Source organism: Alternaria dauci, chromosome 9, assembly GCF_042100115.1.
Source record: "Alternaria dauci strain A2016 chromosome 9, whole genome shotgun sequence".
In the NCBI taxonomy this organism is placed as follows: domain Eukaryota; kingdom Fungi; phylum Ascomycota; class Dothideomycetes; order Pleosporales; family Pleosporaceae; genus Alternaria; species Alternaria dauci.
In genome coordinates, this window is record NC_091280.1 from 1048402 (window position 1) to 1061774 (window position 13373).

At 52.4% G+C, this 13373-nt stretch overlaps 3 protein-coding genes across 3 annotated transcripts; all 3 read right to left on the bottom strand.

Annotated features, from left to right (window-relative positions):
- Positions 1-235: 235 nt before the first annotated feature.
- On the bottom strand, positions 236-1701 carry ACET3X_009040 (uncharacterized protein; the record flags this gene model as incomplete). Its single annotated transcript, XM_069455190.1, has 3 exons — positions 236-969; positions 1031-1457; positions 1516-1701. The coding sequence occupies 3 exons, from the start codon at positions 1699-1701 to the stop codon at positions 236-238; spliced, it is 1347 nt and encodes a 448-aa protein (XP_069303117.1).
- Positions 1702-7449: 5748 nt separating this feature from the next.
- ACET3X_009041 (uncharacterized protein) lies at positions 7450-8662 on the bottom strand (the record flags this gene model as incomplete). The annotated part of the gene is made up of 4 exons (XM_069455192.1): positions 7450-7869; positions 7917-7965; positions 8016-8257; positions 8318-8662. 4 exons carry the CDS (start codon positions 8660-8662, stop codon positions 7450-7452), a joined length of 1056 nt encoding a protein of 351 aa, XP_069303118.1.
- A 1950-nt stretch (positions 8663-10612) lies between these two features.
- On the bottom strand, positions 10613-13068 carry ACET3X_009042 (uncharacterized protein). Its single transcript, XM_069455193.1, has 3 exons — positions 12769-13068; positions 11974-12713; positions 10613-11926 (listed from the first exon to the last, which is right to left on the bottom strand). Exons 1-3 carry the CDS (start codon positions 12983-12985, stop codon positions 11342-11344), a joined length of 1542 nt encoding a protein of 513 aa, XP_069303119.1. The 5' UTR covers positions 12986-13068; the 3' UTR covers positions 10613-11341.
- Positions 13069-13373: the final 305 nt, after the last annotated feature.

Sequence of the window (13373 nt, forward strand, 5' to 3'; positions counted from 1 at the left end):
CATCTGCCACAAAGAAACATGTTCTTAATCCAGACGCCGGCGTCGAACCAACATGCCCCTTTGATCGCTGTTTCCGTACAGACCAAAATGTCGGGCGCGCGTGTGTCGTCTACACATGTACTAGGGTATCAAAAGCAGCTAGACAAGAGCTAAAATGGGAATTGAAAAAGAAATTGCGGGATGTGGTCTGGGATTAAGAAGATTAAAAGGGCGGTCTAGTTCTTAGTTGCCGAGCTTAGAAGTAGTTGCCCTTGGGAATGGCACAGAAGATGCCGACGGCCACGGCGGAGATGATGAAAGCACCGATGATGGCCTGGAGGAAGATGGTATCCTGGATTTGGCGGAGAGCGGGTTCCTGAACCCAGACTTCGCGGTCGAATACCTTTCGGATAACATTGCGCTTCTCGTATTTGGCGACCCATGGCTCATCTTCCCAAGAATTGCTTGATGCATGTGAGTCAACGCTCTGGACAGAGTCGGACTTGGAGTCGTAGCTTTGGGGCTCGTCATCAGATGCAAAGAGCTCCCATGGACGCAGATGTCGGTGATGCATGCCGTGCAAGACGACGCACATGCCCTTCCATGCTGCGATCAATGTTGAGATACCGATGAAGAATCCAATGAGAGAGATGACACGCCATGCACGACCGGCACTGCTAAGAGTGAGGATAATCGCGACTATCGAGCCAGCCACGATGCCGAAGATACCGAGACCGCGGGCGAAAATGACTCGAGGACGGTTGCCGTTGCAAATGGTCCAGCGGATAAAGTTGGGGTGCGCCTGGCAACGGAGCGACCACTCGACAGTCGTGATGATGTCGTTGAACGCCGACGGGTGCGTCGTGTTCTGCAGAGCGTGCAGCAGTGCTGTGCGCTCTTTTGACGAGAGATTCAGTTGGCGTGAACCATTGTCGGCAATATAGATGGAGATGATGCGATTAATTTCTTCTCGGTAAGGCTGGACAGATACTGTGGCGGATGAGCGATTGGACACTAAAGAAGAGAGGACATTGGCAAAGATTATACTCACGTGGTTTCCACTTTAGTCCTGCGTTGTCGAACGCACCATCAGCACGTTTAGTGTGATTGATTTTACCGGTAGTCATGCTCTCATCGTACGAGTCAAGAGAATACTCGCGTCCAGGCTCGACACTGGTAGGTGTACGAGGAGGAGTGAAGAAGGGATTGTGACTATCCTTGTCCGATTCAGCGACCTTGCCCTCGCTGGCGAAGTCGGTTCCTTTCAAGATGGCTGCAGCATCGGCATTGAATTTTACTGGGCTGTTCTTGGCGTCGGGGGTCTTCTCGCCAGTCCATTCGGGCGACAGAACCCTTTCGCTCTCTGGTAGCGCATTGAAACGCTTGACATAGTCGCGGTACCAAAGGAAGAATTGCAGGTTCTCTGCCGACAACTCAATGTACTTGAGAAAGTTCATGAAGTCACGGACCGTGCAGGGCTGGCAAGTGTCAGTAATGCTACTTGCAACGGCCATGCATACAAGAATGGGTACGTACAGGGCAAGCACCGCCAGCGATGATGGTGTCAAAGGACAGGGCCTCGGGGATACCGTTGGACATGCCGCTGTTGCCAGACTTGACTGAGTCATGGATTGACCTCCGCTGCTCGTCGCTCGAGGTGGTCGAGGCAGTCCCTGGGCGGGAGACACGCTCAGGACGGCGATAGGACAGAGAATAGACCATATTGAGTAGGCTGTGGGGTTGACGTCTGCTCGGGAAGGAACGTGGTAACGTTGCGGGGCAGTGACGACAACGCTTGTCAAGTCGCGTGGTCGTTTGTGGGAAATGAGCAAGAACAACCGTATTACACGCACCGAGACGCCGCGTGAAGATTGAATGCTATATACGTACTCCTCGATCGATGGGGGCGAGTGGAGTACCGAGCCTGGGCTAAGGGAAGATTTGGGAATGAGCTGTCTGCGTAGTCGACCAGTCGCTGCGCACAGAGACGGCTTTCTGTAAGGCAGATAGTAGCACGGACCTGACTAGCAGAGAGCGGGCAAAGGGCTGAGATGGAGGTAAAAGAAGTTTGCGCCGTGCGTCTCGAGGGGTGAAGTTGGTAGAGATGGTGCCGTGTTTATACCCAACTCTCGGCATGGCCACCTACCCATACCCAGCTCGGCCAAAAAGCGCTTCATTCGCGACAGAGCACATGGCTCTCCACCTTCACTGCTTCCTGCCGCCTGCGGGCATTTGCCCAAATGAGACTTGGCTGTAGCGTGGGGACGTCAAGGCCTGGCTGCACATGGGATCCTCGAGGTCGCCGACGAGTAGGCGCGCCCCACGGCGAGCGTAGACTGCAGCAACCGCGACAGATGGCAGAGGCTAGCATACCGGGACGTGAAAATGTGCACTAGCGCCACGCGCCGTGAGGAGTCGGCAATCTGGGCAGAACCCGTGTCGATCGTCTGGACGCGGATTAGCTCCCCCCTGGCACGATTGCCAATCCCTTCCCGCTTGACCAACTTCCTGGCTCTGGAAAACACACCGTGGCGCCGACGGTCAAATGTCACATTGCGATGCAGCCGTTGGGAAATGAAGACTCGACACGCCCACCTTGTCAGAATGTCTTGGTCTTCTACCGATGCAAGAGACACCTCAACGCTCGCAAGTGCGGGTGGAGAACCGAAACGAGCGGCAGTGACGATGCTGTTTTGAGAAGCTGCAAAAGCTCCAGAAACGCGGAGTGACGTTCGCTCAGACAGCCACAATGTTCTTTTAGACAGCCACAAATTTCATAATCGCTCGCGATCGACAATGCATCCATAATGCCAGCAGCAAGCAAGTGCCAACACTCCAATCGGCAGCCGTCGTCGTCGTGATTAGCGGTCAGGATGCGCCTATGCAGCCTCTGCCTGCATCGCGCCCGGCCTCAAGTCGTCAACCACGCGTACCAAACTCTGCGACCATGGCCTCGCTTAAGCCTGGCCATTCTGCAACAGCTCGTCGCCAAAAGGTTTGCTTCGCGCTTTCATCACCTCGACAAGTATTGTGGCTTGCGAGTCATTGCCATAACGTTGAACCGGTGGGTAAGGCAAAAGCAGAGCTGATCGGGTCCCAGCCCGCTGCCAAACTGGTATGCAGCAGCGGCAAAAGCAAAAGTGCCGCCGACGACATGCCCAAGCTACAACCGAGATGGAGGAAACGCCACCACTGCCAGGACCTTGGAACTTGCAAAGTCCGGACTCCTCTGGTACCAGGCTGATAGAGACAAATGGGTATTACTCGGTGGAATACGTCGCGTCAACCCTGGATTTCATTCTACCTCTATAAACAGCATCGTCTTCGGCGAGGCATGAAGGGCCTTTTCTGCCGACACCCGTCGACGTCAAAGATGAATCGTGGGCACCGCGTCTGCACACTTGTCACTTGTGACTTCAGCGCCAGAGTCTGAGGATAGCCAAAACTCAAACCCTGTCCCAGTCGAGTGTTGATCGATCATGCGCCTACCTGCAAGCGTACCAGACGCGAAACTATCTGTACCAAGCCCCGATCGAAGGTCTGTTGTGTTGCGCTTTGGTCCTGAGCTGGTAGCTCAAACGCCCCATATGAGCCGTACAGTGGTAGCGATGTAGCGATGTAGCGCTAAAGCTTAGATCCGCCGAAACTTTCAAAGTTGGGAACTTTGATACTGAGTCGCGACCGTCATTGGCAAAAGCAAACTCATGTCTTCAGAATTTCCCTAAGAATGTATGTGGGACACAACCTGCAGTAGCCACTTTGCGATGGCGAACATCGTGGGATGCGCACAAACTTTCAAGACATCATTTCAACCCTCGTGGAACTTGCGCAGCCCGCTCCGCATTTGGCCGGTCGAGTTTACTAAATCGGCCAGGCCAATAGCCCCCGTTCAGTGGGACGCTGATGCTAAGATCTAGGCAGCTTCTAGCGGCACGCGCTTTGGCCTCGCCGATTGGACTCAACCCACAGGTTGGGAAATTGACGTGATGTGAGTTGTGTGTGGCTTCCACCTCGACGCATTGGACCCTGTGCATCCAGCCTGTGAACGGGATGTGTTTGCATGGAGTTGTTTCCTTCTTCTTCCCGTACAACGTCCCCGCTATTGCTTCCGAAGTCTTGGATCTGGAAAAATGCCTTTCGTCGTACCGATGAAATGGGTTCAAGCCAGGATTGCCGTCATGTGTCTTTGCTAATCGACTGTAGACCAAAGAGCCTATTTTACGAGTCTCAACGCCCCGCTCCTCGGTTTTGCTTTGACGTCATCAACCAGCAACATTCCCATGGAGGAAATCTCACGTCGCAGCACCGAACGTTTCAATAGACGGACAACCGGAGAGAGGGCATGTGTACGCGATGACAGCGGAAGGCTCAGGGGAAAACTCATGTTCGCGTGGACTGTCATGTAATGCGACACCTCCAACATATGCGCTTGTTATTCTACAGATTGGTGCATTGAACGGCACATGAGATTCGCGTATGTCGCTGGCCCGTCGTTTGCAAAATCCCATACTCTCATCTCCGTCCCGTGCCTATACGCGAGCGTGGGATTCGTTTCGACCCAAGTCCAACTTCTAGACAACTGGAAGGACTGGCCGCTTTGTGGCCGATGCTACCGAAGCTGCCGTGGAGCTGATGGGAAGCGGCCTGTGTATGCATTCCGACCGCCTGGCGTTCTGGGTGGGCGCCGGCAATACATTCAACAAGTGGGTAGCCGGGTACGTCTGCTGGGTCTAGCGATCGAGGTAGCGGTCGCGAACCGAGTCCATGCGTTATGGTCCGTGAAGGTGAGTGCGCGGCTCGGTGTGCGTGGAGTTAATGCTGAGCGATAGAGGCAATCGCAACGCGTCGATAAGTATATATGGCAGGGACACCTGGTGACACCGGCCACGCTAGCCGGTCGCACCCGATGACTGGACGTGACAGCATCGATTGCTGATCATTATCACGTTACGATGGTACCGCCAATGTGTACATCTCGCGGTAGCGTAGAGTCGCCAACTGCTTCTTGCAACTGACTGTGCAACGAACAATTTTTCTCATGGCGACTTCCAATGACAGTACCTGGTTGCGATCGGAAGAACATAGTAGTCCATGGTTTTCAGCTTCTGTTTGTCACTCGTGCTCCTTTCAAATCTCCATTTGCGGCGCCCATCGCACCGAACTGGTTTCGCGTCCTTGCAAGCCGTTCACACGCGGGACTCATTCTTCCTCGTCATGATGCCCGGAGAAGAGAGGCGATCAAACGGAGATGCAAGGTGAATGAGACCTCCAAAGACGTCCCATCTGTCGAACATGTTTTACGCAAAACAGCCCTTGACAAACAAGTTGTCAATCATCCAAATACTTCAACCCTGATGCCAGTTCCTTCTATCCTCGCTCTACACATCGTCTAAATGGCACCTTCCGGGCAAGAACCTCAACATGCCTGCCGCACTCCGGTCGCTGCGATGGAAACTACCGATGAGCAACCGCTGCCCCAGGCTCCAGGGTTGGGTTTCCAGGTCCTCCATTACTACAGGTCTTCCTTGGATCCGGATTCTCCGCTTATCATACATCTTATCGGCATTTATCACACCTTTGCCCTCGCCCAAGCGGCAGCCTTGTCCAAACTACAGCGCACATTAAACGATTACCTTCGCACAGGGTACTACGGCCGCTACTGTGACCTGATCGATTGCCGATTTCGGGGGCTGATCACGGTGTGCAAGGAGAGTATACTGAATGGTTATATGCTCATGCGCGAGATCCCGATGAGCGAATTTCGTATGGAGACGCTCAAGACCCGGCATGACGCATCAGGGGCAGCAACGCGTCTTGCAAATGAGACATCACAGCCCGGAAACCCACGTCGAGGCTCCATCACCAACACACAGGTAACCGGCACTGCATGGCCAGCTGTCAAGCTGCCCGTCGCACCAGAGCAGCACAAAGAACCAGCAATTCCTAAGCGCATAGCGAAGCGGGGAGAACCGGTTGTGATGCACGAGTCTATTCCGTCATGTCCAAAATTCCCTCCACCAGGTGCCCAGTACGACGAAGAACGTCAGCCAGAATGGTCACAGACTCACATACCGTTGTTCGACCGGCGGGACGATGCACCGTTCCGTCGACCGGGCGAGAAGCAATACGCGCAAGTCATGGCCTTTTCGAGAGCTGCACCTGCTCCATGGACAACGCCTGTTCAGTCAGACTCTGGGCACAATAAAGAGTAAAAAACAGCAGCTTCCGGGGCTCCAAACAGCATATGATATGAGAGACACTGCCTGGTGTGTGGAAGAAGACGTGGCATAGCTACGACAGTCAATCATAAAAGATGGGGTTTCAGCCATGCTTCCACATGATCATTACATATGATCATGATCGGAAATGGTCTATCTGGTACGTGGTCTCAGTAAAATCGGTTCCCATACACATACAAGGGCCAGGAGCTGACTTCTCAGAATACACTCGAGGTAACAATACCATTCTTACATTCGGGAAAGAGCTTGTAAAGATTCTGCGTTTGACTTGTTGGTCATTTGATCGGGTGACCAAGCTTCATGCTGCACTGACAATGTCACTGTACCCTTGAAATCTCGTTCTAATGTTTAGTCTACCCTGCGCTTCCACAATGACATCCTAAACCCCACTTCCTGTAGGCTCTCGTCCTAACCACTCTCCCTACACCCTCCCACCTGAAACACCAATCGCAACCAAATCCACGGTATGCCCTGGCAAGTCTTCACCTTTCTCGGCGCCACCGCCACCGTCAGGACCCCTGGCGAATGCGCCCCCGGCACGTACCGCTGCGACCTCGCCCTCACTACAATCGAAACGCGTGCTTCGTACGGCTGATTCATGGCTCTGGAATACGAATCAAATGCTTGCATTATCAATACCATTAACGGTGTGCACTGCTGCTATGATGCTTGCAACACGAGGCATGTGCACTATGGGGTTGAGTATGACGATCCGATTGCTTATTGTGATGCAGCGAACCTCAATACAACAACGAGATACCAAAGGAAGGGCGCTCAAGTGGCTTGCATGAGAGTTTTGCTGTAGCTTCTAGGCTGGCACATCCCTGTAGTGAACTACATTTTGCCATGCTTCGGTATCTGCTACTCCTGAAGATCTTCTCACATCCATAGGACATGTCTGACAAGTGGATTAGTCACTCACATCCACAGACCAATCGGTGAGTACCAGCGACTACTGCACGTTGGAAAGAGGGTGTGTGGGGTTCCACCGACCAATGCAGGTGTGAGTGGGGCTCTGCGGAAGAGGCGTTCGACGTAGAAGCAATAAGAACACACAAATGTGGAGTTCCATTTTGTTAATCAGATCTACAAGATCTACCTGCCGAAATAGCAATTATGTCAGGATGACCGACACGTGATCATGTGAGCGGCCGTCAAAGCTTCTCCAGCCAGTTCATTCTCTGCGTTGTCAACAAAAGCAAATCAAGACAAAGAAATGACAGGAAGTGATCTACGCGCGAAACGCCTTGAAATTTGAAGCAACATCCCGCGTCGCATTCAAGTGCCCTGGAAGCGCGGGGATCCAGTCCTGATCACCAATGTCCTCGATGACCTTACGCGGCACGCTACAGCTGTTCATCATCTCCATGCTTTGTGTTTTCATAGACGAGCATCCAACGTAGCATTCTTCGTCCATAATCTTCTGCAGTGAGTCGTCCTTCCAACCGAAGATATAGTCACCATGATTACCGTATCCGGTACGGTCGGCAAAGGAGTACACAAAAGGCTGGCTACCGTCTTCTGGCCAAAGCGCAGGGTCGTTGAACGGTGCGGTTTCGTAGATGACCTCGTACATGAGTTGAGGCATGCGCACGGGATGAGAGGCTGGACAAGGGCCTTGGCTTTCAAAAGTACCGGATACTGGATAGGCCTACAGTATGTTAGAGGGGAGCATCCCAAGCGCGGCAGGGAAATTACCATATGCGCCATGTGGTCTGGCGAATCGAGGTCTTTTCCATTCCAACAGCTACTACAATTAGCACGGCTTTGGCATCAAAAGGACATATCATCGCTTACGTTGGAAATCTCAAGTTAACCATGATCCCTGCCGGGCAGGGCTTAGTAGGAAATGCTTTGGTCTCCGGAAATCGGGTGCTAGGATCTTGCAGACATGTATACGTGAGTTGCGGGTACCTATCCGCTTCGATCTTTGTGGTTGCGGTCGGTGAACCGATTAGCATGCGAAAGCCTGGTTGAAAAGCCTTGACTTTTGCCTTCTGCTGATAGTCGGCAAGTTGGTTCTGCATATAATAAACCGTCTTCGCAGGCAGAAGTAGTCAGTGCATGTCCCTTGCCTCATTCGTGCTTTCAGGACTCACCATGCCACCATTCTGACCTTCAAACCCTGCATTGCCTTTCTGACTGACGCGCTTGTAGGTACTATTCCTTGCACGAAAGTAGAGAGAAGCGGTCCAGTAGTTAGAAAAGTCGTCTGCAGGCTGGCAGGTGGTGCATGTGGACATCGCTGGTGGATCGTGGACATCCGGGTTCATGTCAGGAACGAAAGAGTTGCCTCCAATGATCTGGTGGAGATGAGCCGATGGAGCGTTCCCGGGCTCGACCAGGGGATCAAGACGGTCTACGACGAGCTGCGAGCATCCAAATCGGATGAGTGCGTGGGTCGGGGCGATGAACGCCCATGCGATAACGGATTTCAAGAGCATGTCGAGTTAGTTGTTGTGAGCTGTAGACAGAGAGAGAGAGACTTTGCGTAGAGCCACTCCGACTTATGTACGTTTGAGGAACATCGATTCTTCGTAACACAGAACGTATATAACAGATAACGCAGCGGACGGGCCGCAGCGCAATTCATTACTCCGATCGCATGCTTCAGTCGATAGGAGCATGGATGCTACCAATGTCCGGCCTGAAAACTACATTGACCCCACCTCATGTATGTCAATGACTGTCGAATGTACTGTACTGGCCAGAGTAAGTGCCGGGTTTGATGAGCCATTGTTCATATGGGTTTTGTCGAACACATTGGATTCAATTTCCAGATCCCTGCGACTGGAAATCGAATAAGAGACATCCAGTTTACGGACTACCCACGCTGTTTTTATTCGGCGATCCAAAGCATGAGTATGTTGGCTGATAACACGGGTCGGTAAGGTCCACTCGCCATGGAGCAACAAAGCACAGAACCCACGAGGACAAAATAGATATACTGGTGAAAGGAGAACGGCACAAGTCTAAGGCACATTCGCACAATGTGCCATAACAAGCATGCGAATATATCGTATGTGACTGTATGTGACACAGGACGAATGTGAATTCCCGCATGGTCGTCCGCGTAGCCAGGTTGACCCCACAGGCCGTGCCATGAAGTAAATTGGTATGCGGGGCATCAGCGCTGGCAGCCACATCCTCCACCAAGCTTCTGTTTCTTTGCCAAAGGTTACGAAGAAGCAGGTGTAATCATAACATGTGGCTGGTTAGTTGTTCAAAGGACAGCCAAAGAAGTCCGGCGCGGCGGGGTATTGCTCGATCCAGGCAGAGCGGCTTATGGGCGTAGCGGAGGGCGTAGCTCGCATCGCGCGGAAGAGGGGCTCAAATGTACGGCCGCGGAGTCCTCTAGATAGTGTAGATGAGGCATAGGGAGACGACGGCTTATCCATGGAAGTGATAATGGGTTGGTAGGTGACAGGTGCGCGACAGAATGCTTCGCGACGCGATGCCGGATGCGCCTATCCCAAAGCGGCATAGCCAATCCATGGACACGTGTCCGCCCATCCATCAAACTCACCGCTTGAGCCTCATTTCCATCACGGTCGTTCACTGAATTCTCAAACCTGCAGAAACGCAGATCTAAATGCAGGACCGCACCAATGACAGCCCTCGAATGTTCAGGGCGCTGCATGCAGGATGCAAACGCTTATGTCTCACGTCAATTCTGCAGCATGAGCCCCACGCGTGAGGGTACTCCCACCGAATGACTCTTATCATAAGTGCGCGGTCGTTGAGGCTGTTGACAAGGCTAAGCTCGAATGCAATTACCTTTTGCAGACCGCTCGGTAATGTCTTCCCCACAGCGGTGTGTTGTCTGGAGTGGATCTAGAATCCGGGGACGCGACGACGCAGAATATAAACTGTACTTTGCACTGTGAGAACAATCAATACACCTACGCCTCACGTTATATTGCCGCATTACTTTTGTACATTCCTCAGTCCGACACATCACTATGCCCATCATGTCGCCTCACGTCATTTCTGCTTTCCAGCAGTACCTGAGATGGGATAATGATATCAAACGACACATCGATGCAAAGACTCGGGCGAGAACAGTCTCAATTACAAGGAGTAGCCGCGCTGCTTCCATGGAAGGACAAGACCAAAATCTGTGGCGACCGAGCCATGTGAGGAGGAACTCGGCGCGGAGTGAGCAGTCAGTGTAAAGGACGGGAGGTATGGGTCCTGAAACGGAGAGGTATGTCTTTCACTCTTACTCCATAGATTCCAAGACACCTTCAGCATGATTCACCGTTCCCTATCATCGTACAGTAAGCCTTGAGCCATGAGAAAACTCATGAACAGAATTCTGCTCTTGCTCAATCTCACCCTCGCCAACCTCCGAGAACTGAGTTCTTGAGCATCACGTACTAACAATCAAATTCAGAGCATTGCATGCGACTTCTAAGACATGACCCAAAATACCTACCTCGACTGCCTTTACCGAGGCCAGTACGAGTGCAGGCTCCTGGACAACGTCAAGACCAACGCCAACCAGCACGTTGGCGACTACAAGGCCTTCACAGCTAAGCCACCAGCCCAACGTGGTGCCCCCTTGGACACTGTGGGGGATAACCTTTATCATGTTCCCGCCTATTCCAATCTCCGCGAAGCTCCTATAAATACACATGAGCAAACCAAAGAAGAAGTGAAGCTCGAATTTGACCCTCCGCTCTGTCACTATGCGGAGCTTAGAGGTGGCTTGCCAATCGGCTATGTATGGATCCCACCGAGTTCCCCTGAACCTGAGCATATACCACACAGGGCAACCCCCGAGCAAGACCTCGTTCCTGTCACTCCGTCAAGGCCAGCCAGGACTACGACTACTATCAAGAAGCGCAAGAGTAAGACGGCAGTCACATTCGCCTTCAGCCCCCTGAAAAAGAAGCGCAAGCGAGACACCACCGCCGAGTACCACATGCGCTTCACCAGTCCGCTTTCGGAAGAGCTTTCAGACGCGCCTAGTGGTTTGCTGACACCGGAGCCGAGAGAATTTGTACTGCATCGCAGGTAGTAGGTGGGAACGATACACTAGGTGGATACTGGTAGACAAGGTCGGGAGGCAGATCGGAAGTAGGAGAGTACTACGTATAAGAGGTTGGCTGATATCGGGGCTATAGTTCTTTCTTCCCATTTGCCTTCAATGCTATACCCTTTTGTCTCCTCACACCCGCAAAGCCTTCTAAGATGCCGACCCACATCTGAACCAGCGTAATCACTATCCTAACAACGTGATCCTTCCATTCCAGCAGTGGCTTCCTTCCACGCATAAACTTGGCATCTATGACCTCCCATCCGGCATCTCCTCCCAATGCCTCTCCAACCTGTAATCCACTACGGCAACCATCCTCGTGAAAGCCGTAACATGTCCATGCACCCGCGTACCAGATGCCTTGCTTTCCTTGGATCTCATGAAGGCGCTCTTGCGCAAATACCATGCGGGAGTTGTACAGTGGATGTCGGTATTGGTATGTTGCATGGGTCAGAGCCGGAGAGGGAGGGTGTGGTGGGTTGAGAGTTACAAGCACATTGTTGTAGACGTCGCGCGGGATGTGCTGTAGAGTGTTCATGTCGTAGGTCAGGCAGACTGTCTCGAGAGCACCTGAAGAAGTGGTTAGGTTTGCGTTTGACGGTGCTTTAGGTTTGGTTGTGGTGATGTAGTTCCAGGCGGACCACGCTGTGCGTCGTTGGGGCATGAGCTGGGCATTGTTAGCGATACATGCATAGTTGAAGCATCTGGACTTACTGAGAGATCGGAATGCAGGTACGCTGTATTTGGCGTGGTCTCGAATGCGTCCATAATATCCTTCTCTGTCGCTGTGGCCTCGTCACCTAGCATCCACCTCGCCTGATCTCCGTGACAAGCAAGCACCACTTCATCGAATACCTCCGTCTTTCCCTGTCCTTTTCCGCCTAGCCTCAACTCGACTTTTCCGTTTTTTCTGCTCACGGCCAGAACTGGCGTATCAAGATGACCTTCACAGTTTCCAGCCAAGTCCAGAATAGCGTCAATGTATTTGCTAGATCCTCCTTCAACAGTCAACCATGGCGGCCTCTCTGCAATCGTGCTGAGCAGGTGGTGGTTCCACATGAACCGTATCAATGTCAATGCCGGGAACTCCAGAGCACACTTATCGGCGCCGGTACTCCATACACACGCAGTCATTGGAATTAGATAATCGTCTCTGAACGCGTCTGAATACCCTTCTTTTTCGAGATACTCGCCAATGCTCATCTCTGTAGCGGCGACAGCTGCAGGTGAGCCCGGAGGGATGGCTAGTAGATCCAAGGCGAACTGGTTGAAGCGGATGATGTCAAAGATCATGCGCCAGAAGGAGGGTTTGAGTGCATTCTCGGGTTGCGCAAAGAGCGAGCTGCCTGAGGTGCCAGACCATTCAAAAGCACCAGCGTCACGAGATACACCGAATGTCATCTCTGAGGCTACAGTCTTGACTTGCAAGGCTGAGAGTAATTTTATGAAATTCGCTGGGCTTTGTCAGTTCCGAGACGACACGGAGGCAAGTAATGGCAGGGGACGAACGGTATGTAGCGGTGTTGAGAACGATGAAGCCCGTATCCACGGGGGTGCTCTTGCCATTGTGTGTCCATGTCACAGTGTTTGTATGACCACCAAGACGTTCCTCTTTCTCGAAAAGATGCACCTCATGCTGAGTGTTACGGAGTGCGTAGAGGGCGCTCAGACCAGATATGCCACTACCGACGATAGCTATACGCTTTTTCTCCATGTTGCCGCTCATGGTCAACTAGCGCGTATCTGTGGCGAGTATACTAACGGCCAGGTACACGATATGGATTGACGCACCAGAGTGACGAAAGAAATTGAGCAAGGGAAAGAAGTTGCGCTGGGTTCCGAGTCATGATGTCATCGATTCAAAGCGGATGTCGTTTCAGTAGGTGCATGACTAGTGCCAAGGAAAACGAATACGTTCAAAATGTAGACGTTGGAGGTGTCGTAACTGTCAGCTTGGTGTCCTGCGCACAGCGACTGGCAAAACAGTCCGCGGCATTGCATGCTGTCACTGACGCTTGGATTGGGGTCCGCTCTCATGTGGACACTGCAGATCTTGACCCATGGCAGTATCAGAGTTATTGTGGGGTCAGGGTTGCATCTTTGCATGTTGCTAG